Here is a 25,348-nt window from a genome sequence, read left to right as displayed (position 1 = left end):
CCAACTGTGTCTACTGGATTGATTGTGGGCTATGTACGTCGTGGGTGTTTGACATGAGCAACAAAACCTCTACGCATTGCGTTCGTCCTCCTTGTGGTGTAGGATTTGCAAGGTGTTGGTACTTCAGTAACAGTGGCTAAGATTACTCACTAGTATCGACAGCAATGTAAGAGACACGCCAAATAACTAGATATGAGTTTGGGAGACTTTAAAATCAATTATTCTCATGTTCTTTGCATTTCTAGTCTTGTTGAGGGATTAAATTTCTTAAGCGTTATATCTCGGTCTTTTGAAGGAACAGTAATTCAGTGCACACACACGCTCCTTCTCAGGTTTATATACATTTTACATTAATTACTTATATTTAGTTTATTGTAATTTTCTAGTTAAGTTGTTCAGGATTTATGTTTTTAACCAATTAAGCCTTCAACGTCCAGTAATGAGTGTCGACATTCTAGGATATCTTGGTTATTATACTGTAGGAGGCCAAATTCAGAATCTTATACAAAAAATATAAAGACAACGCAGCTTACTGCTGTGCAGGAGTACAGGGTTGCAGCGCATGAGGACGCTCTTGTTGTGCAGGTCCTCCCAGATCTACATATACCCCACGTAAGAGGAGGAAGAACAAGATGAACAAAACGTGAACAAAGTCATGGTTAGCTTTTTGAGATTATGGAAGCTTGGCTAGAAGGGAGAGCTGCTACATCAAATTCTGAAGAGGAAATGAGATCATGCGTTCAATTTTTTCTTCTAGCGCTGTCAACGGAAGCGGACATCCGTGTCCGCCTGGCCGATCCAAACTAACAAAAAGCAGACAAAATCGCCGTCCGTTTGGGTCGGTCCGTTGGAGTTGCTCTAAGTACTCAAAGCCCAAAGGATTTATTTCGGCTAGGTGCATAAGCATAACCCTAGAGCGTACCCTACTGCCTTAAGCGGCAGTTAAGCTTTCCTTGCTGGCGGCGGCCAAGCCATTGCTCGCGAGCTGCTGCCATCGTCCTTCGCTATCCTGCCTTCTTTTTGGGTCATTTGCTCCCTTTTTCCACAATTTTTCTTTGCTTCTGCTGTGTTGTTCACCGAAAAAAACGGTTGCCAATTTTCGAATTAAAAATCTTCATAAACTTATAAAAAGTTTGCGAATTTGGAAACATAGAGGCGCCAAGGCTGTTAGATGCCGTTAGTTGAGATTAAGGAGGAGATTAGGTTTAGCGATTTGGGAACATGCATGTGTGGTGCGGTTAGTGAAGTCAACTCGACAAGTACGTACGGCTTGCATTGAATTACCTCGATGCCATAATGAAATATTATTTGGATTTTGTACTGTGTCAACGGCCGTGTACTTACACACTAATTAATCCTTCTGAGGTGCTCGCACACACGCAGCGAGGGCCGGGCACGTACGCGGTTGCACAGGTTATTATCGCACTGGTTGGAGCGGCTGCCGCGCGCACTACGATCCTTCTTGTGTGCTTGCAGATCCGCGCTGGAGCCAGCACCAGCACCACCGACGATGAAGCCCTTTTCATGGAGCATCCAGACAGATCTCGACGCCCCGGCCATGTCCAACGGCGAGGCTGACGGCAAGCAGCACTCCGATAGAGGTGTCCGGCGGCCGTCCGGGCTGTTTTTCTACCTCGCGCTCCTCTACACCGTCTGGGCTCTGGTATTCTGCCACCACTTCTCCACCAGCGTCCAATCCGACAATGCGGCGGCTGCGTCGCCCACCGTGCTCCAGCTTAAGCCATCGGCCTTCTTCCGCCGGGACCCGTGCACCGGCCGGTACGTGTACATGTACGACCTACCGCCCCGGTTCAACAGCGACCTCGCCCGCGGCTGCCGCCGGATCTCGGGCTCCCCCGACGTGTGCAAAGACGTGACGAACGACGGGTTCGGCCCGCCCCTCACGGGCGGGTCGCTGCCGGAGCGGGGCGCCTACGACACCGACCAGTACATGCTGGGCATGATCTTCCACGCCCGGATGCGGCGGCACGAGTGCCTCACGTCCGACCCCGCCGCCGCCGCCGCGGTGTACGTCCCTTTCTACGCCGGGCTCGACGCGGCGATGCACCTGGACAACGCAGACCTCGCGGTGCGTGACGCCCTGTCGCGGGACCTGGTCGACTGGCTGGCACAACGGCCCGAGTGGCGCGCCATGGGTGGGCGCGACCACTTCCTGGTCTCCGGACGGGGCACGTGGGACTTCCTCCGCCGCCCCGACGCTGACGGCTGGGGCAACGCGCTCATGACCTACCCGGCCATCCGCAACGCCACGTTCCTCACCACTGAGGCCAGTCCGTGGCACGGCCACGACTTCGCCGTGCCATTTCCGTCGCACTTCCACCCCTCGTCCGACGCCGACGTCGCCGGCTGGCAGGACCGCATGCGCCGTGCGCAGCGCGGCCTGCTCTGGTGCTTCGCCGGCGGGCCCCGTGGCGGCGATATGGGAACCGTGCGTGCCCAGATCATCGAGCAGTGTGGCCGGTCGAGCCGGTGCTCCCTGCTCGGCAAGTCGGCGGTGACGAAGCCGGGGCACTTCGCGTCGGGCCACGCCATGCGGCTACTCGAGGGCGCCGAGTTCTGCATGCAGCCGCGCGGGGACGGGTACACGCGCAAGTCCACCTTCGACTCCATCCTCGCCGGCTGCATCCCGGTTTTCTTCCACCCGGTGTCGGCCTACCTACAGTACACCTGGCACCTGCCCAGGGAATACCAGAGCTACTCCGTGTTCATCCCCGCCGGCGACGTCGGCCGGAACGGCAGCATCGAGGAGGTGCTGAGTAGGATACCGTCGGAGAAGGTGGCGCGGATGCGGGAGCAGGTCATCCGGCTCATACCCACCGTGATGTACCGGGACCCGGCGGCCAAGGGGGTCACGTTCAAAGACGCGGTCGACGTGGCTCTTGAGCATGTCATCCACCGGGTGGCGAAACGCCGGCGTGCTGCGGCCGAGGGACGGGAGCACGTCGATAGCGTGGACGGAGGTGATAGCTGGAAGTACGACCTGCTAGACGATGGGGAGAAGAAGATAGGTCCGCATGAGTTTGATCAATATGTGTACATGCACCTAGCCGCAGATTTAGTTGGGTAGTTTGTCAAACATAGTTAATGGACCTATATGTACCTTTTGTTTTTCTAAGACAATCTTATGAAGTTTTTATTAATTCGTCACAATGTTTACAAGAACGGAACGAAGGTCTCCAGGGTGTCCCAGCCACACATGACGGCCACCGTCGACAGATAAAGCATGATTCGCTAAGTTGTGAGCTTCAAATTCGAGCTCCTAAATTCATGGCTAAATTTACAGAAATCAAAAGTGGCATATTATTTCATGTATGGTAGCTCCATAAACAGATGAGTTTTCCTTCTTCAAGTCTACCACCACCACTTTGCAATCCGAAGCCACATGAAAATCACACACATAAAAAGAATTTCACAAATTTGAAAAAAAAACTTTATCAATTTGAAAAAAGTTCATCGGAATTGGAAAAAAAATCTCCTGTTTGCAAAAGGTTCATTGAATTTTAAAAAAATCATCAAAATTCAATAAAAAGTTCATCAATCTGAAATAAAGAGTTAATGTATTTGCAAACAGTTCACCGAGACCGGAAAAGATCAAAAACAAAAAAAAAAGGAAAACAAAAAAAGGAAGAGGGGAAAAGAACAAATAAAAGACAGATAGGTTAAAAGGTTAGCACATCCGCGCCGAGGAGGTCGCGGGTTCGAATCCTTCATGGTGCGCTCTTTTTTCCATTTTAACAGCGCGTCTGTAGGCGCCCATTTGGAGAAACAATAAGAATGGGCGCCTACAGTGCTAAATAGGAATCACCGAAAAATCTTGCAAAACAAAAGAAACGATTTTCCATGATATATAAAATGAATTTGTCGAGCCCTACTAGACCTCCCCCTCTATGTCTTCAATCCACGCAAACATATTGCAAATACTACGCCATTTTTAACTAGAACACAAAATGTTTTTCTTATGAAACAAACAAAATTTTCCATGATCCCACTAGTTTGACATGGCAACAAACTTAAAAAAAATGCCATGGCAAATAGGTATCCAATCTAAAGTACCACGATATGTTATTTGTCGTGGCAACAAAAAGGTTGGTAAGTGAACACAAATGCACCTAGCAAAATGAATTTTCCAAGATGTCCAAAAAACACATAGTAAAAATGCAATGATCTACCATTTTCCATGAATTATGGAAAACAAAATTACCATAAAATTTGCCATTGGTATAATATAAGAAATATCACTAATGCTACATACAAAAATAATGCATTTTCCATGCAGTATGTTAAAAACATATTGCCACGTTAATAAAAGTAAGTTTGCAATGGTCTATAAAGTAATTGTGCCATGGAAAAAATAAAAAAAAAATCTATGTATGTTAAAGTAAATTTGCGATGGCAATAATGCTTTAATTGTCATGGCAAAATAGAGGTAAATTTTTCAGGGCAAAAAATAATTTTTAAAAAATTATATGGCAATAAACAGAAACTTTTTCATGGCAATGAAAGGAAAACTACCATGCTACAAAGTAAATTTGACATGTAAAATGTTATGAAGATCAAATTTACATACATTTGTCATGTGAGTATTCCAGAAGAAATGGTTCTATTTTTTCTATGATGTATGAGACACACTTGTCCGAACAATTTGCGGCCCACACGGTGAGTGCTAGCAAGCCGAGCTTGGGGAACGTGATGACTCGCGTTGTGCTTGTATCACCACGCACCTGGCTTGCTGCATCCGATCACTCCGCTGCACCGCACCGGTAACTGAATCAACACAGCATGTGCCTGCAACAGAGCTCGGAGCATGGCAGACGCCGTTGCCGCACAACGCTCGCAGCATTGTCACCGTCGTAGAGAACTGCTCTCGCCATTGCAACAGGGCTCGTAGCATTGTTGTCGTCCGCTCTCCGGCCACCAGCCTTTGCAGTAGGGCGCACCAGGCCGGAAGTAACAACTATTGTTTTTCTCACCTTCCCTTGGGGATGAGCGTAGAGGCCGATGAGTTGGAGCTGTATCCATTGCGACTGGGGGGGGGGGGGGGGGGGGGGGGGGGTGCACGGTGCGTAGATAGGAGAAGCGTCGACATCAACTGCCGAGATGGAAAAGCTCGAATTTGATCTCTGGTAACAAAACGAGAGAGTCCAGGGGGTTGACCCCATACCTTTTCACGTAGTAGCCTTGATCGGAGGCCTCTAAACCAACTGTTGTGGACCCGGTCCCCAGCCTCAGCACCTGATATAAAAACAAGGAGATAGCACGTATCATAACTAACCAACAGTGCCTATCGACCCAACTGTCCGATCCTTAAGAGGTGCTGAGGGGCTGGAAGACCGACGTCCTTCGCCAGCCATCACGAGGGCAGTGCCCGCAGCACCGCTTCTGCTGCTCGTCTTCTAAACGGCATGGTCTACATCATGCCTGAATCAAGCAGGCACTGTACTTCGTTCATACACATCCGTAAGTTCTCATGCTGCCGCGTAATGAAAGGTGTTCTTATCATGAGATTAGGGTATAATAATGTTTTTTAAGCACTGAATGTAGAACAATTGTTCTACGGTATTTTCATTAATAAAGTTATATACAAATTACATGGAAAAATGCCTAACATCAACCAATACCAGTTTTATGAAACATGGAAATTAACAGTGTTGATTTATCCAATTCCTGATCCTTTGCGCTTTTGCTTGTTTTGATCTGAGTTGCACTGCTTTGAGCCCTTCCTGAAGATAGTAAATCCATCCTTGCACATGTGAGACATCATGTTTGAATATTTTGTCATTTCTGACCGACCAGATACCCCAACATCCCATGATGATAATCTTTAGGGAAATGCTTTGGGACAGATGTTGAAGAGCCAATTGGATATCATCAATGACTGAGATGCCTCTTTTCCTATTCGGGAGGATCCTATCCCAACAAAGCAAGGCAAATGGACAGTCCCAGAATAAGTGCAGGTTTGTTTCCTCAGTATTGTTGGTGCAGAGTACACAATTGTAGTTGTTCAAGACCATTGATTTTCTATGAAGCAAATTTCTTGAGTTGAAGCGTATAATAATGTTTGATCTTGAAGTTTTAATCCAACAGGAAACTGTTAGCTGTAATCTTGATGGATTTTGTATCTGCATGTTTATTTCATTTCTGCATGAATTAGCATCATGTAGGCCAATGCATATTAGCAGATGTACGTCAACTAGAAGGCATGTACTTGAGAGTTGTCGTGGTGCCGCGTGAAGTGGAACATCGCCGTGTGAGAAGCGCGGCGGCACATGCAAGCTGGATAATGCAGCAGGCTGCATAGACGTAGAGTTAGTTTTTTTTGTTGTGTTGAGCTGAGTGACTCGTTAAGTGGTTAACACGTACTAGAAGATTATTGGTCGGTGGAGTCCTGGACGTGGGCTAGTCGGTTAGTTAGTGGTGTTAGTGGGGCGAATGTGATGCTATGAACGTAGGCACGCATACCCCTGTGAGCAGACACTGAGCCAGCACATTATCTTGAGATTGACGAAGTCGCCATAGACGCTTTCGTAGTCGACATGAACGTCTCCATCTACTGAACGCACGTCGTCGGAAGGCCTTAAGTAATTACAGGAAAATAGGATCACCAATGTCAAGTCTAAAATTTAAACATTGGTGGGCTAGGGGATATAACTGTCCTCCTAATGCTATTGATTTGGTAGTGTGGATGTCCTAATATTGTATGTACTTGGCCAAAGTTCATAATGTTTGACTTGTGACAAAGTTAATATACAGAGTAAATAGAAGGATGTGGCTAGGTCTCAATCGACTAAGATTTAACCAAGTCTCGGGCAAATGACATAATATACAAGAGAGAAGAAAAAAATAAAAATAAAATTTTGCACGGATCTCAATGTATAATCTCACAGATATAGCGTCGACTGAGACTTAATGAAGTCTCAGTTGATTGAGACTTAGCTAGACTGTAAATATAGATAAAGAGAGTATAGAAAATCACGTCACTCAAACTAGCTTAACCTTGGGCGTAACTATGTATTATTGCTTGTCTGACAACTTGTAAGGAAAAAAATTTACTAGCACTAATCACGACACAAGGTAGAATGTGGCTAGAATTTCCTGTGCGCCTGGGAAATATGGAAGATAGTGTAAACAGGCCGGGATCCAAAGCTGTTCGATGGTTCCAAAGCTCCTCGATGGCTCCAAAGCTCGACGATGGCATCTCGGCGTAGGTAAATTAGTAACTAAACTTATGTACTTCTTCCGGTCCTTTTTATTCTGCATATTATAATTTTCTGAAGTTAAACTTCACAAAGTTTGACCGTATTTATACAAAAAAATATCAACATCTGCCATGCTAAAGTTATATAATATGAAACTTTAACTCATGACACATCTACTGGTATTGATTTCAGATTGTGAATATTGGTACTTTTTTCTATAAAGTTGGTCAAACTTTATAAGGTTTGACTTCGGTCAAATCTTATATGCGAACTAAAAAGGACCGGAGGGAGTACCTGAAAAATCTGGACCGCCACATGTTCATTCAACAGCCTGAAATAGAGATATATATTGTTCATCTTCTTTTGTCTCCCGCACATTCTTCCTTCTCCTTTCTCGTGACGGTTCCTCCTTCTCCCTGCGACCTACTTCAACCTAACCGCCTGCGTCCACCCCCGCAGCCGGAGATTGTTGCCGACCGGCTCTCCCCTCGACCTCCCTCCATCGCCGTGCTGGCCGACGCCCCGCTCCAAGATGAACAACTCCGACGATCCCCTATGCACATGCGCGCACACAACCCACCCTCAAGATATTAGGGTAGTGGCTTCCCTCTAAGATAAATAATGAGGCTATGACTTTTTTCTAAGATAGATAGTGGGATTGTTTCTTCATCCAAGTGCGTTCGAAAAGATGGAAGGAAGAACAAAAAAGTGAAATTTCCAGGTACTCCGTCCATTTTTATTAACTCCGTGTATTAGAATTGATTAAAGTCAAGCTTTGTAAATTTTAACAAAGTTTATAGACAAAAATATTAACATATACAATAACAAAACAATACCATTAGATTCATTATTGTATGTACTTTCACATCATATAAATTTGTTATGGTAAATATTAATATTCTTTTCTGTAAACTTGGTCACTGTCAACTTTAATATGCGAAGTAAATAAAAACAAATGGAGTACCAGGAAATTAGCAAAACCGCGAACTTCTCTACTATTAAAGCAGAATCAAACGTCGCAATGGTTCAACCAGTCCTGCCTCCCGATCCACCTCTCCTCGTCCCGCACTACTGCAAAATCCACGCACATAAAAAAACAACAGAAAAAAAATCAGGAAACCACCTCGATCAATCCCTCCCACGAGGCCACGACTCCCACTCGCATCTCGCCCGATCCCCCGCCGATCCTCCCTCCCTCGCTCGCATCGACTCTGCCTCAATCCCCTCGCCTCCATGCTGCACTCCTCTCTTTTCTCCATCTCTGGCCGAGTTCGTCGCGACCGCTATGTGCACGGTGGGCCGCGTCCGCCGCCATCTTCGCCGGGACCACGTCCTCCTTCGTGGCTCCGCCTCGAGCTCATCGCCTCCCCACCGGAGCCTTCTTCTTCCTCCGTGAAGGCCATGGGTGCGCCAGCGTGGTTTGTGTCCCCCCGATCACCCGGCGACGGCGCAAAGGAGGGGTCTTTTGAGGGATGCTGCGACGACGAGGACGAACGGAAGGCAGCCATGGAACGTTTTTGGATCCTGTCGTGGTGGCCGACGAAGGCTATGAGCTCAACCATTTTCCAATCAAAGCTGCTATGTTCCACTGCTCGACCCCCTTTGCCGCATCACTAGAAATGGCCTCGGTAAGCAAATTGTGCATGGTTAGTCTCCCTCCCCCTGCCCCTCCTCTTTTCTGCCGGTGGTTATGATCAAAGGCATTATTTACATAACTGAAATATGCATCTTTCTTGAGCTTTTGTACCGATGCGATCTAGAAATTGGGCCCATATGAAGCGTTCAATCCTTATCTAGGTAGCATTGCCATTATGTAGTTCTAATCGATTGCTCGTGCATCATCACCGGCGCCACCTGATGTTGTTTCGCACAGGTCTTCTCCTACTTCCTGCCTTTGCAATGACAACGGCGGCTACAACTGATGGCTTGTTGGACGGGGAGGAACACGACGAGGGCGGACATATGTTTAAAACTGTACTGGAGCAACTCATAAGTTCAATTATTACAGGATCGATGTACTCAAGTACATTCTCTGTTTGTATCACCTGTGCCTACTTTCAATGTTATCAACGGAGGTTTTCACGCTGGAAACAAGCTTCCATGTAGGTAATATTGCTTGTAAAGCATGATAGGGGGATTTCTTAAAACATGTTACAGATAATATGTGATGATTCTCAAATATTTTGTTTATAGGAATTCATGATCCTCCCAACTAGCGCTGCCTTGTTGGCCATTAAGATTGAGTTGAAGTTTGATATGTAAATGTACTTCAGAATATGTAGTTGGAATGTTGATCTATTTGATATGCAGAGCACAACAGAAAAAAAAAAGGTAAGGTCAAGATACCACAAACGTTGGAGAGGAAGAGGGCTTTGCACCTAACATCCAAGTAAGACCCACATGTTTCTCTGGTGCTATATATTATGGGATAGCACAAGTAAATAGTTCTAGGGAACCCTGGTGACTGGATAACTGCAAAGCATAATCTATGTTTTCTTTCAAGAATTTGAGTATACTATTCACAACATTGAGCATTTTACGGGTTATGATTTTCTGGGTACATCTACATTCAGTTTCCACTATTTGTAACAATGAGGCTGGACTGTTTTGTGTTGACTGTTGTCTCAAATACATGAACCTGAATGCTCATATATGTTTTGTATTTTATGTATACTTCCGTAGGAAAATAAAGAGGGTCTTCAGCTGCTGAACACAGTTATAGCTAACGCTAGCTACACTCGAAAATTAATTTATTTTTCTTCTCTTTACTTAGACCATGATTCAACCCTTGTATACAATTGAACTTATTTACATGTCGTGGCTGCTGGTCATTGGAATTAATGTAGGAGCTTACTTGTTCTGCTTTTTGTGTTGATGTAGGCAGTGAAGCTGTGGGGAGAATAGTGTTTATCCTGCTAATGGGAATCTGTATAAAATTTGTTTTATTGACTATACAAATTTATATACAATTTGTTTTATTGACTTTACACAATGGTATTTGCACAGTTATTGTGTATCCAAACAGTAATCGCCATGTTATTAATCCAAACTTGTACATGGGTGCATCTAAAGATATTCAGGAAGTTAATGCATGATGTTGGGACTATGGTGAGAATTAGAGCTTAAATCATGCATGCCTTCTAACTCTCCTTGTAGTCCTTTCATTGAAACTTGTCTTTCTGAATATCAAACTATTCTTCCTTGCATATAGTTCAGTGAAATGATTGATTCAGCATCAGCACACTATGAATTCCTGATGAAGTTCGAAAATTGCAGATAGAAAAAAAATACAAAATTAGTCCCAGGCTTACCTGTTAATGTGCAAGCCAAATAATAATTAATCATGCAGTTAGAGTAATCTTTTCTTCTGGAAAAAATACCACAATGTCATCTTATATAATCAATTAATCAATGTACCTTCTGAATCTAACCTGAAGGTCAGATGTGTTTTGTAGTAACTATACTCCCTTCTGTTATCTTTTTTTCTTTGGGATTGGGAGTAGTATATGTTGTTCCAGAGGGTCTATTTTTCAGGAAAAAAAAGATTTTGTTCTTTTGTTTTTGTACTCACCATAGTTCATGTTTCCTTTCGGTTAGTTTTGACAGGCACTGCTTAAGTTTCATTCGAACTAATTGGTCGCCAAAAAAGAGATCAAAATAGTATTTTGAATCGATAAAAACATAATATGTATAAAAATACAACATTTTGAAGAGGATTCAAACACGGTGGCGAGAAAAAAGGTGAAGGGAGAGCAAGGGTAGGGAGAAATATATTATGCAAGGAGGGAGTGGTTAAAGAAATATGACCATGCCTACGACGAAAGAAGTGGAAGAAACAACGTGCTTCACTATATTGTTTTGTTCACCTGTAGCAACGCACGGGTATTTAACTAATACTATTAGTAGTAATACATGGCCTTGTAATACATGCACGCGAGATCCAAAGCTGCTGGAAGCACAAGACTTTCTCACCATGCATGCACATGTGTTTGTGTCAGTGCCATTAATGAGGTCAACTTGACGACGAATACGAGTAAACTCGATCGAAGCCCTAATGGAAAAAGATTACAGTATTAAACAAGGGTTTTGTACTAGCGCCCTGCCCTGCCCTATAGCCGAATGCCGCATAGCACAAGCACGGCAGCAACACCGATGAAGCCCTTCTCGCGGAGCCTCCAGAGGGACCTGAACGCCGCAGTTGACGACGATGACGGCAAGCAGCACTCCGCCGACGACGGCGATGGCAAGCAGAACACCGAGAGAGGCCTCCGGCGGCCGTCCCGGCTGTTCTACCTCGCGCTCCTCTACACCGTCTTCTGGGCCCTGGTATTCTACCACCACTTCTCCACCAGCTCGCAACAATCGGGCAGCGCGGAGGTGGCAGCGCCCACCGTGCTCCAGCTCAAGCCGTCGGCGTTCTTCTCGGCGTATCGCTTCTTCCGCCGGGACCCGTGCGCCGGCCGGTACGTGTACACGTACGACCTGCCGCCGCGGTTCAACGCCGACCTCGTCCGCCAGTGCAACCGGGTCTCGATCTCCTCCCACGTGTGCAAGGACGTGTCCCACGACGGGTTCGGCCCGCCCATCACGGGCGGCGGCGAGGGCGGGTCGCTGCCGGAGCGGGGCGCCTACGACACCGACCAGTTCATGCTGAGCATCATCTTCCACGCCCGGATGCGGCGGTACGAGTGCCTCACGGCCGACCCCGCCGCCGCCGCCGTGGTGTACATCCCGTTCTACGCCGGCCTGGACGCGGCGATGCACCTGGACAACAAAGACCTCGCGGCACGGGACGCCCTGTCTCGGGACCTGATGGACTGGCTGGCGCAGCGGCCAGAGTGGCGCGCCATGGGCGGGCGCGACCACTTGCTCGTCTCCGGGAGGGGAACATGGGACTTCCTCCGCAGCCCGGACTCAACCGGCTGGGGTAACACTCTCATGACCTACGACCTGGCCATCCGCAACGCCACGTTCCTCAGCACCGATGCTAGCCCGCGGCACGGCAACGACTTCGCCGTGCCGTTCCCGTCGCACTTCCACCCCTCCTCCGACGCCGAGGTCACCGACTGGCAGGACCGCATGCGCCGGCTGGACCGCGCGTGGCTCTGGTGCTTCGCCGGCTGGCCCCGTGCCCATGGCGTCGGTATGGGGCCCGAGCGCGCCCAGATCATCGAGCAGTGCGGCAAGTCGAGCCGCTGCTCTCTGCTTGGCAAGTTGAACAACTACGTGCCCATGCGGCTGCTCGAGAGCGCCAAGTTCTGCATGCAGCCGCGCGGCGACGGATACACGCGCAAGTCCACCTTCGACTCCATCCTCGCCGGCTGCATCCCGGTTTTCTTCCACCCGGTGTCCGCCTACCTACAGTACACCTGGCACCTGCCCAGGGACTACCGGACCTACTCCGTCTTCATCCCTCACGGCGACGTCGTCGGCCGGAACGTCAGCATCGAGGAGGTGCTGCGTAGGATACCGTCGGAGAAGGTGGCGCAGATGCGGGAGCGGGTCATCCAGCTTATACCTACCGTGATGTACCGGCACCCGGCGGCCAAGGGGCTTACGTTCAAAGACGCGTTCGACGTCGCCCTTGACCGTGTCCTCCACCGGGTGGCCAAGCGCCGGCGTGCCGCGGCCGAGGGACGGGAGTACGTGGACAGCGTCGACGGACGTGATAGCTGGAAGTACGACCGGATGCTAGAAGATGGGCAGAACAAGATAGGTCCGCACGAGTTTGATCAATATCTAGTCATGCACGCAACCAAAGATTAATCGGAAAGCTAGCTGGTTAATTGGATGAATTCTTCAACAGAAAAAACATGTCAAGTAACCTCTCTACATCATGGAAATTTACCATGTATCTATAAAAAATAATTTGCCATTGTCCATGAAATTTTCAATGGCAACATATTGTATTCTGTTACCATGGTTGAAAAATTATTTGATTTGCCACCAAAACAAAACAAGATGTTGAGTTACATAATCACAAAAAGAGAAGACTTGCCGTGGCAAATGTTGAGACATGGCAAGTATTCATAAACAACAAACCATTAACAAAAATTAACGAATTACACCTAAAAATGTTGTCTGCAGTAGTCCATTCATTTTACACAAGATTGCCATGTGCTATAAATCAAATTTTCATGAATTTTTCATGCAACTATTTACAAGATATCTAAATTTGCCATGATCAGTCCATCCAGTTTGCACAAAATTATCATGTACTATAAATCAAAATTTCATGAATTTACCGTGTAATTATTACAAGATTTCTAAATTTTCCTTGATGATGTGTGAACTCATCACTCGTAGCAACATTACATATAATCTGCGGTGAAAGAAGAAGCAACCACACAAAAAAGCGGAGAGAGCATTCATACCACCGGAGCATCAACATCTTGTGCTCGGACATCTGCATGGATCGCTCAACAATGGCGGAACCTACGAAGCACTGATACGGCCAAAACTGGTGTATCGGCATACTGCACGTCGCCGATACTCCGATACGCAGGATACGGCTTCAATATGCGTATACCAGGAGTATCTCAATTTTTGATTTAAAAAGAAAGAAAAATAAACCCGATACGCACTGTGGAGATGGTGGGATACGGGAAGGACATGGCAAGCGTTGCCAGCCCCGAGCCCAGTAAGAAGCCCACGAGCTAACCCTAACATTTGCTCTCTCTCCTCTCTGTATCGGGCGGGGGACTGTAGGAGCGCGCCGCCGCTGCCTGGAGTGGCTCGCCGCCGCCGCCGCCTGGAATCGCCTAGACTCGCCATGCCGCCGCCTCGAGTAACTTGACTGGAGTCTTCTCCGCTGCCGTCGCAAGAGCGAAGTAATATACGAAGCTGCTTTCTATGTGCTTCGCTGACTGCTTGCGGTGTGCTTGGCTGATCCCCCCGAGGTGGTATTGCTTGCTCGCTGTGATGCTACTGTCTACTGCTAGGGAAGCTGTTTCGTATTTACTACTAAGTTGCATGCCATTGTCTTTATCAAGAACTCCAATCAATAATGTGCTGCCCGTTTAGAAACAAACTCACTCTCAGGGCATATTTGTATAGAACAACAATGCAATTTTGGATCCCTATGTGTAGCTAAACTAGTGGTTTTAGAAATGTTGCATGAAGATGTGTTTATTTATGTAACCCCACAGGCACTTGTTTAGGAAATTGAGCCTTCATCTTATCTTAGTGAACTTTTGCATTGTTTGATTTTATTATGGGGCAGTATTTTGATCTCATCTCACACATTTTATTATGTTTGTTTTTATTACACGTTATATTATTAATTATTTATATCGCTGTGTTGATGTTTTCAGAAATTGCCGTATCCCGTATCGCCGTATCCGTATCGCTGTATCGATGTCGCCGTATCGGTGCTTCATAGGGCGGAACTGGCGGACGATGAAGTCACTGACCTCTCCAAATCCTCTCCGCAAGCACCATCAGCTTCTCTTGTGGCTCTCTGCCTCCGCGAGCACTAGCTAGCAGCTCCCGCGGGGCACAGCTGGAACAGTGTTTTTTTTAAAGTGGTGGCGGGCACCGACCCATCGATGGCTGTCAGATGAATGGAGGAGGCGATGTCAGGCCGCCGCATCACCCCCCGTGTATGGAAAAAGGCAAAGATGGAGCTTTAGGAAGGAAGCCATGTTGTCATGAGCAGGCATCGCGCGCCACTGCAACCCCGGCATGGCTGCTGCTTGTCGGATTGCTGTTGGCTGCTGCCTGTCGGGTCACCGCTGGCACCGAAGGGGACTCCTCTCACACGGCGAGGATGGGGATCACCACCGGCCGTCATGAGCAACAGCCGGATGCCATTGTGACCCCACCATAGTCACTGCCTGTCGGATCTAGCTCGTCCACTAGCATTTTCTCAGGGTCTCGCCGGCAGCCTCCTCGCACACGGCCGCCCGCACCACGTGCCCCGATAAGGCAGCGTCATTTCATGCACTACCCACTCCAGAGGGACTCGCCGGGATCCGCAAGCTCACACTATAGTGCCATCGTCGGGATCACCAGGGATGGAGGATTCAACAGGAGAAAGGAAAAAAGAAAGAAAATGGGCGGGGTGACGGAGTGGATACGGGAGGTCCTGAGTGGGTGAGTGGAAGATGTGGGTCGGGTGAAGAAAAAAAGGGATTTGTTCAACCGTTGGCGTGCTTGTAGCGAACGCCTAAGAAAATGACGTGGCACCCAGGATTGCTTGAAGATGTGTACGTTTCATCCGGTCGCCAATGAACCATTCGGCCAAAAGCTTAAAAATCTGATGTCAGATTTTTACTAATTCCGTTTTGGGCTACGCTAGGCGTCAACCGGCCGTAGGAAAGTAAAATGCATCCGCCTGCTCAACACCCGTATGTGATGTGATCAAACCGTCCGGTCTTCTTCCTCTCCCCTGCTCCCTTGCAGCGTCTTGGAACATCACAGCACCGCACATCCCTTTCACGGCATCCCTCGCAACACCTGCCATCTGACTCACAACAGCCATCATCAGCAATGGTATGCTCTGTTGCAGCATCGCCGGCAGCCGTCACAGCATCAGCGCTGCTCCGTCATATTATCGTCATCAGTTGCCACAGCCATCACAGCATCACCAGTCGCTACATCGTATTATCGCATTCCGCTCTCGTTGCTGCAGCCATCACAACATCACCAATCGCTCCGTCATATTATCACCATCCCCTCTTTTGCCGCAGCCGTCAGAACATCGCCAGTTGCTACATCAAAGCAGCCGCCACAACATCAGCACCGCTTCATCGCAGCAGCCAACATCACCTCCCCTCACCACAAACATCGCCGACATCACAAAAAATCTCATCGATCCATAGCACCAGGTGTACCTCTCGACGTTGTGTTTGTCACAGTTCATCTCCCAGTTGTTGCAAATTTGCTCTTGTTTCCATCACTTGGCATTGGGCATGGGCGAAGCTAGGAAAAAAGGTCACCGTTGTCAACATGAACAAGTAGCACTAATATATCCCCTACAAAGAAAAGTAGAAATAATGTATGGCAAAAATATGTGGAACTCATATCAACTAACATGTCTACAATGTTTCTTAGTAATATCATATAAGTAAGAAACCATAGTTGCCATCATAACAAAATAAGCCACGTTTAAAAAAGTAGTTACCTTTGTATTTTTCTTGACCTCTACGATCTTTCATCTTAAGAAATTAACCTATCACATTATATGTTTACTACGTACAATTCAAAATTAGCAAATAAAAGGAGGCAATTAATACTAACATATAACTAGCAGAACGCCCGTGCGTTGCTACGGGCTATGCATATATAAATTAATCGAACAAATGATTAAGGTTGTCTGTAAGGTCAAGGTTCATTTGTTCTCAAAGGTCCGGACGTGTTCGGACATCAAACGAACACTTAGTAGGCTCTTCAAAATTCAACTGTATAGATAGTCCGGACTCCCCCAAATTTAGACCATATATGGAGAAAAAATGCGGTTGTTCGAACTATCCCCCATGTTATCTCCTACACATGGGTTCAACACAAAAACCCCACCCCACAACGTATGGCCCCTTTTTCTCTCGGACCCTCCCTTTCTCACTCAGTTTCCCGCCTTAGTGGGACATTTCTCGCTGGAGCCTCCTTTAAGATCAAAGGACACCCACCTCACCTTCGTCATGCGTTGCAATAAAGATGAAATTTTTCATATTTACTATATAATAAAGTGGATTAAACTAACACATACTATTGACATAAAATAATAAATAACTATAGAGATCAGTCTCGAAGGTCCATTCAACTTTGCAAATGCACACTGACATGGGAGGTAAGTGGCAACCTGAAAGTATTCCTAGTCACCAATAAGCTCCACCTCCAGCCCAGATACCATTCATTGCTAGAAGGGATAATTGATGTTTTTCTCTTCCTCGTCCTTCCCCACATCTTCTATTCCTAGTCTCTTCGCCAACCCGTTTCATTGACGCCAACATCAACGCGTTTGTCAGCGACGCCTCTTCTTCTTCTTCTTCTTCCTCGCCAATTTTAATTCTCATTCCTACTTATTTTTTGTAATAATCTTTCTTTTTTTGTTTTGCTTTATATTTTTGAAACACTCTTTCCATCTCCAACACCATGGACCACTTGGTCGTTTTAGTTCCTTTTTTCCTTCTTATTCATGCAGCACTATCCCTTTCAACTATAGCATGAACCACCTCGCCAATCTAGTGTCGTGTTATACTCATCCGCGAACGTTTCGGAAATCATCAACATGTGGACATCCTGCAGAGCATGGTCGTCATCCATCTTGATGAACGCTAGGTCGTCCATGTCACGGGCACATGGTGTCCGTTGTCCATGTTGGCAAGTGGTGCTCGACCATGTCGCTGAGAGCCTGTTGATTGTCCTTGGCGACGAGTGCTTTTAAAATAATTCAACGGGATGAACTGCTTGCTTAATTAATTAATTAATTAATTACACAAATAATGAACAACCTACCTAATTCTTTGTACGCCTGATTAACTGCCAACCAAATCGACTAATTGCCCACCTAATTGGAAAAATCACTACTTGTAATTATCTATAGGCATAATTAAGTGTCTACCTAAACCATTAATTATATTAATGACTTGGTTTCGAAATTGATTAGGTGCAAAAAAATCTATTTAAATGGACCTAATTAATTGCATACATAATTAACCATTTAGTTAATTAATTACATTAATGGTTTTATTTCCAAATTGATTCAACGCTCGATTTCCAAAATATTTTTGCATGAATGGCTGCTACGAATGACGACGACTACCAAGTATTCTACGACACAATTCCTTAACGAACTTCTTAATATTTGAATGGACACACTTGATTTGAGAATATAGTATGTATGTCTTTGTGTACTAATGACAAGAAATATAATATGGCCGTGTCCACGAACACATGTACGTGGTGGTATGACGATACGCCTTCCGTCATGGCCGTCCTTGACATCGTGATGCACGCCTTGGCATTCTCGAGTATCACACAAGTGTTAGGCCTGGCCGCGACATCCTCCATGGTGTCGCGCACGGCGTCCTCCGTATGGGCGCGCGGACGCGTACGCCCACAAGTAAAAGATATGTTCTTTTGTTGTTTAGGAAACTTGTGATAGTCAATTAATAGTGGAGATAATAATAATGACATAGCGTGCGCAGGACTAATGATTTGTTATTGAGGAATATCTCATTTTTTGAAAGGTTATCGAGGAAAATATTACATCTATATTTTAGGAAGGTACTCTCAAATATACGGTGCGAGTTCCGAATTCTTAATTACCTATTTATTTACGTGATTGGAATGAATCGGAACCTGCCAAAGTAAGCACTAAACAAGATATCCCCTTCAATAAGATTTGGGTTTGTAATGGAAAGGAGAAAAACCAATTGGTGGGGGTGGTGAGAGGTGACAAATAAAAACCGGACGAAAATAAACCGTACCAGGCTACACTACTAGGGAAAACCTTATACACAGCATCTTAGCAGTAGCGCTGGACAAAATCATGCGCTACTGCTACTTAGTAGTAGCGTTTGTAAATAAACCGCGCTACTACTACGGTTTTAGCAGTAGCGCGTATCCTTACCTAGCTACTGCTATGCTCCGTAGCAGTAGAGCTTTTCACATAACCGCGCTACTACTAAGCTTACCTTATCGTCTCCACGCGCCCGACCCTCTCACTCACTCTCCCTCTCAGTCACTCTCGCCCGCGCCGATACCCGTCGTCCGCCGCCGCCACCGCGCTGTGATACGTCTCCATCGTATCTACTTTTTCAAACACTTTTGCCCTTGTTTTGGACTCTAAATTGTATGATTTGAATGGAACTAACCCGGACTAACACTGTTTTCAGCAGAATTGCCATGGTGTTATTTTTGTGCAGAAATAAAAGTTCTCGAAATGACCTAAAAATCAACGGAGAATTATTTTGGAATATATAAAAAATACTGGAAGAAAGATCCATGTCAGGGGGGCCACACCCAGTCCACGAGGGTGGGGGGTAGGGCCCAGTCCACGAGGGTGGGGGGCACGCCCTACCCCCTGGGCACGCCCCCTGCCTCGTGGGCCCCCTGATGCTCCACCGAGCTCAACCCTGACTCTATATATTCACTTTAGGGGAGAAAAAATCAGAGAGAAGGATTCATCGCGTTTTACGATACGGAGCCGCCGCCAATCCCTAAACTCTCTCGGGAGGGCTGATCTGGAGTCCGTTCTGGGCTCCGGAGAGGGGAATCCGTCGCCATCGTCATCATCAACCTTCCCTCATCACCAATTTCATGATGCTCACCGATAACCCACAAGTATAGGGGATCGCAACAGCTTTCGAGGGTAGAGTATTCAACCCAAATTTATTGATTCGACACAAGGGGAGCCAAAGAATATTCTCAAGTATTAGCAGTTGAGTTGTCAATTCAACCACACCTGGAAACTTAGTATCTGCAGCAGAGTGTATAGTAGCAAAGTAATATGATAGTGGTGGTAGCAGCAACAAAAGTAAAGACAGCAAAAGTAATGTTTTTGGTATTTTGTAGTGATTGTAACAGTAGCAGCGGGAAAGTAAATAAGCGTAAACCAGTATATGGAAAACTCGTAGGCACCGGATCAGTGATGGATAATTATGCTGGATGCGGTTCATCATGTAACAGTCATAACATAGGGTGACACAGAACTAGCTCCAATTCATCAATGTAATGTAGGCATGTATTTCGTATCTAGTCATACGTGCTTATGGAAAAGAACTTGCATGACATATTTTGTCCTACCCTCCCGTGGCAGCGGGGTCCTATTGGAAACTAAGGGATATTAAGGTCTCCTTTTAATAGAGAACCGGAACAAAGCATTAGCACATAGTGAATACATGAACTCAAACTAAGGTCATCACCGGGAGTGGTCTCGATTATTGTCACTTCGGGGTTGCCGGATCATAACACATAGTAGGTGAGTATAGACTTGCAAGATAGGATCAAGAACTCACATATATTCATGAAAACATAATAGATTCAGATCTGAAATCATGGCACTCGGGCCCTAGTGACAAGCATTAAGCATAGCAAAGTCATAGCAACATCAATCTCAGAACATAATTGATACTAGGGATCAAACCCTAACAAAACTAACTCGATTACATGATAAATCTCATCCAACCCCATCACCGTCCAGCAAGCCTACGATGGAATTACTCACACACGGCGGTGAGCATCATGAAATTGGTGATGGAGGATGGTTGATGATGACGACGGCGATGAATCCCCCTCTCCGGAGCCCCGAACGGACTCCAGATCAGCCCTCCCGAGAGGTTTTAGGGCTTGGCGGCGGCTCCATATCGTAAAACGCGATGATTTCTTCTCTCTGATTTTTCTCTCTCCGAAAGCAAATATATAGAGTTGGAGTTAGCGTCGGAGGGTCAACAGGGGGCCCACGAGGTAGGGGGACGCGCCCTAGGGGGGCGCCCCCACCCTCGTGGAAAGGGTGTGGCCCCCTAGTCTTCATATTTGGCGAGGATTTTTTATTATTTTTTCTAAGACCTCCCATGGAGTTTCAGGTCATTCCGAGAATATTTTTTCTGCACATAAAACAACACCGTGGTAATTCTGCTAAAAACAACGTCAGTACGGGTTAGTTCCATTCAAATCATACAAGTTAGAGTCCAAAACAAGGGCAAAATTGTTTGGAAAAGTAGATACGACGGAGACGTATCACTCACCACCGTGCGTGAGTAATTCCATCGTAGGATTGCTGGACGGTGATGGGTTGGATGAGATTTATCATGTAATCGAGTTAGTTTTGTTAGGGTTTGATCCCTAGTATCCACTATGTTCTGAGATTGATGTTGCTATGACTTTGCTATGCTTAATGCTTGTCAGTAGGGCCCGAGTGCCATGATTTCAGATCTGACCTATCATGTTTTCATCAATATATGAGAGTTCTTGATCCTATCTTGCAAGTCTATAGTCACCTATTATGTGTTATGATCCGTTAACCCCGAAGTGACAATAATCGGGATACTTGCCGGTGATGACCGTAGTTTGAGGAGTTCGTGTATTCACTATGTGTTAATGCTTTGGTCCGGTACTCTATTAAAAGGAGGCCTTAATATCCCTTAGTTTCCATTAGGACCCCGCTACCACGGGAGGGTAGGACAAAAGATGCCATGCAAGTTCTTTTCCATAAGCATGTATGACTATATTCGAAATACATGCCTGCATTACATTGATGAACTGGAGCTAGTTCTGTGTCACCCTAGGTTATGACTGTTAAATGATCCATCGCATCCGGCATAATTCTCTATCACCGATCCATTGCCTACGAGGTTTTCCTATATTGTTCTTCGCTTATTTACTTTTCCGCTGCTACTGTTACAATCACTATAAAACCCAAAAATATTACCTTTTGCTATCGTTACCACTACTATCATATTACTTTGCTACTAAATACCTTGCTGCAGATATTAAGTTTCCAAGTGTGGTTGAATTGACAACTCAGCTGCTAATACTTGAGAATATTCTTTGGCTCCCCTTATGTCAAATCAATAAATTTGGGTTGAATACTCTACCCTCGAAAACTGTTGCGATCCCCTATACTTTTGGGTTATCAAGACTATTTTCTGGCGCCGTTGCCGGGGAGCATAGCTCTATTCTTTGAGTCACTTGGGATTTATATCTGTTTATCACTATGAAGAACTTTAAAGATCCAAGAACCAAGATTTATCCCTCAACTACGAGGGGAGGTAAGGAACTGCCATCTAGCTCTATACTTGATTCACCTTCTGTTTTGAGTAAGCTTGCGACACCTACACCTGCTATTAATTCTGATATGTCGCATGTTATTGATGCTGCCACTTCTGCTATGCATGATACTTATGATGAAACTACTTTTATGCTTGATACTACTTTGCCACTTGGTGAATTTCTTGATGAACAACTTGCTAGGGCTAGAGAGAATGAAATTATTGAAACTGATAATATTGATGAAAGTGATGATGAAGATTCTCTCCTAGATATGAATTGCATGTTGTTCCTGAGAGTTATTGTCGGTGTCAAAACCGGCGGATCTCGGGTAGGGGGTCCCGAACTGTGCGTCTAGGCCGGATGGTAACAGGAGACAAGGGACACGAAGTTTTACCCAGGTTCGGGCCCTCTCTATGGAGGTAAAATCCTACGTCCTGCTTGATTAATATTGATGATATGGGTAGTACAAGAGTAGATCTACCACGAGATCGGAGAGGCTAAACCCTAGAAGCTAGCCTATGGTATGATTGTTGATGTGTATATCGTCCTACGGACTAAAACCCTCCGGTTTATATAGACACCGGATAGGGTTAGGGTTACATAGAGTCGGTTACAATGGTAAGAGATCTCCATATCCGTAACGCCAAGCTTGCCTTCCACGCCAAGGAAAGTCCCTTCCGGATGCGGGACGGAGTTTTCAATCTTGTATCTTCATAGTCCAGGAGTCCGGCTATCCGAACACCCCCTAATCCAGGACTCCCTCAGTAGCCCCCGAACCAGGCTTCAATGACGATGAGTCCGGCGTGCAGATTGTCTTCGGCATTGCAAGGCGGGTTCTCCTCCAAATTCCGTGTACCTGTTTGAATAAAGTCCGGTTTCTTGTAGATGTTGCGCTCCTTGGCTTCTACGCCCAATAATGGCCGCTTCCCACATGTCAAACGAATATGAAAAGTCTAAGTGTTTTTACATTCACACCCCTAGCCGCGTAAATGAGCTGCCCTATTTAAGGGGACGAGGATTTAGATCCAATCCACACCTTCTCCCCTCCGCGAGTGTTCATGAGAGCGCATCCGACAAAGGTCCATTCCACCATGGCCAGCCGTCGCAACTCCTCCCCTCGCCCTTCCAGCCCTAAGACTGGATATTGGGAGAGATGTTCCACCCCGCATAGCGAGCTAGTGACGCTCCAGACCAAGGGATTTCTCCCCCGGCCTATATGGTCCCGGTTCGAGCCGGTCTTGCCGTCTACAACGGCGGAGAGCAAGCAGAGAATGCCCCTAATCCCTCCAAAGGAGAGCGGGTGTGCCTTGTCCCTTACTTAATAAGGGGGCTCGGATTTCCAATCCACCCATTTCTCCGGGGGCTGGAGTTCTACGGCCTCCAGCTACATCATCTCACGCCTGCCTCAATATTGCATATCGCGGGCTTTGTAGCCCTCTGCGAGTTGTTCTTGGGTGTTGAAGCTCATTTCGGACTGTGGAAGGAGCTATTTTGCCTCGTGCCCCGTTCCAAGAAGGGGTCAATGTATCAAGTGGACGGAGCCGAAGTGTGGCGCATCGCCGGGACCGGATATCTGTCTGGAACCCCAAAGAAGGCGTCCGAAGACTGGCCCTCGGAATGGTTCTATATAGAAGATGTCCCGCTGCCGGATCCTGTCCGGATCGGCCTCCCTGAATTCAACAGTGCTCCCTTGAAGAAGCGCCTAAGCTGGCGCCCACGGAGCCCTCAGATGGAAAGTGACAGGGACATCATTTACCTGATGGGCCGAATAAGATTGTTAGCCCATTCCGGACTAACCATGATCGGGGTTATGGCCGAATGCATTATGCGGGGGGTGCAGCCGCTTCAGTATAGAAGCCACCCCATGTGGGACTTCAACGGGGAGGACGACGCCACCCGCTACGGTCGTAAGGGGCCGGACTCAGCTGCCGCTCTACTAAAGATCTTGTCCACTTTGTATAAGGGAGAAGAGGAGGAATTTCTCCGCGTCAACCCTCAGGGTGGATTCTCCATGCACAATCCCCGAGCTGGGTAAGCGGCCGTATTTACTTGTCCATCCGTTTTGTATTCCCATTGTTAAATATTCAGTCTGACGACTTTAACGCAGGAACTGCGCCGGGCTGTTAAGGAAATAAGCAGCCCTCCTCCATAACCCGAGGACCCAGGACGGTCCCTCGACCCGGCCTCTCAAGAGGATCCGGACATATCTGTGGAGCTGATTGATGGAGTGTTCCATCAATTGAGCGAGGACAATGCCTTGGTGGCCATTATGACCGATTACCCAGGGCTAATCCTGATGCCCCAGGTACCTGAGATCGAAGTCCCAGTACCCCAAATAGGTTTCCGCCCACTCGTGTTCAGTTTCCTGATTGCAGCCGAACTTTGCAGGGGAGGTTTTCAAGGCGGAAGGCCGAACCTGCGGCGACAAGCCAACGAGGGGCTGTAGGGCCCCGTGGGCCGAAAAGAAGTGCAGTCCGGACCGAGGCGCCAGCGCAAAGGTATGGCGTGCCCCCTTATCCCAGGTGTTATACCTTCGAGGCACATTGACACTCGTGCTCTCTTCAGGACTAAGAAACCTCGCCGGACTATACCCGGAGAGGCTGCCAATCGCGCCTCCACCAGCCAGGCTCCAAAGCCTGGTCCGGAAGCGGAGGCGAACGCAAGGCGCGCGCCAGACTCTCCTCCGACGGAGGATGTGGACGGGTTGTCTGCCACCAACTCTGAGGTGGAGAGTGCCAGGAACCACAGGCATCGCCGGACAATTCTTCGCGACGCTTGTTTCTCCCAAGGGGCGTTAGATGCCTTCAACTCGAGAGATGCGCACCTCCGTGCCGCTCAAAATGGTCTAGCCAGAGCCACGGAGCAATATGTAAAAGACATACGGGTAAGAAAATTTTGGTAATTATATATATAGCAGTAGCCCCCGAGACTTGAAACTGTTAGAATAACTGATTTAAGGATCATTTGATATGCAGGTTCTTACGGAAAAGAATTCCCTACTGTCCAAGGAGCTGGAAGAGTGCAAAGCCCAACTGGAGGCCACACTAGCCGCGGTAGGGGAGCCTAAGGAGACCCCCTCTGGTAATATACACTTCGAAAGATAAGTATTCTGCGAAGCACGGCTTTGGTGCGAATCTGACAAATGAAATTGCAGATGGCGCCGGATTGAATCCGGAAAGGCAACACCTCCTACGCTAGCTAAAGGCTGGTGAGAGGGTTTTGCTAAAGGTGATGGGGGAGAAGAACAATCTCCAAGATGCCAACACCAAGCTGGGCGTCGAACTGAACGATGTTCGTGCCCAGCTGTCAGACTCCGTGAAGGAGAATCAGCGGCTTCGGCGCGGCATATTTAGTAAGTGCTTGAACGAACCTTTTGAAAGAAAGTTCAGCGGGGAAGTCGACTAACAGAGCAATGTCTG

At 46.9% G+C, this 25,348-nt stretch overlaps 2 protein-coding genes across 2 annotated transcripts; both read left to right on the top strand.

The window, feature by feature from the left end:
- The first annotated feature begins 1,400 nt into the window (after positions 1–1,400).
- On the top strand, positions 1,401–3,131 carry LOC125547567 (xyloglucan galactosyltransferase KATAMARI1 homolog). Its single transcript, XM_048711389.1, has one exon. It carries the CDS (start codon positions 1,511–1,513, stop codon positions 3,086–3,088), a length of 1,578 nt encoding a protein of 525 aa, XP_048567346.1. The 5' UTR covers positions 1,401–1,510; the 3' UTR covers positions 3,089–3,131.
- Positions 3,132–11,329: 8,198 nt separating this feature from the next.
- On the top strand, positions 11,330–13,097 carry LOC125547566 (xyloglucan galactosyltransferase KATAMARI1 homolog). The gene has a single exon (XM_048711388.1). It carries the CDS (start codon positions 11,337–11,339, stop codon positions 12,981–12,983), a length of 1,647 nt encoding a protein of 548 aa, XP_048567345.1. The 5' UTR covers positions 11,330–11,336; the 3' UTR covers positions 12,984–13,097.
- The last annotated feature ends 12,251 nt before the right edge of the window (positions 13,098–25,348 follow it).

This window comes from Triticum urartu, chromosome 3, assembly GCF_003073215.2.
Source record: "Triticum urartu cultivar G1812 chromosome 3, Tu2.1, whole genome shotgun sequence".
NCBI lineage: Eukaryota > Viridiplantae > Streptophyta > Magnoliopsida > Poales > Poaceae > Triticum > Triticum urartu.
The sequence above is the reverse complement of the archived record's forward strand: the minus strand, read 5'-3'. Positions and strand labels throughout refer to the sequence as shown.

What these genes read in the sequence shown, in the direction of transcription:
- LOC125547566 (XM_048711388.1), top strand. Translation starts at nt 11,337, where the DNA reads ATGCCGCATAGCACAAGCACGGCAGCAACACCGATGAAGCCCTTCTCG.
- LOC125547567 (XM_048711389.1), top strand. Translation starts at nt 1,511, where the DNA reads ATGAAGCCCTTTTCATGGAGCATCCAGACAGATCTCGACGCCCCGGCC.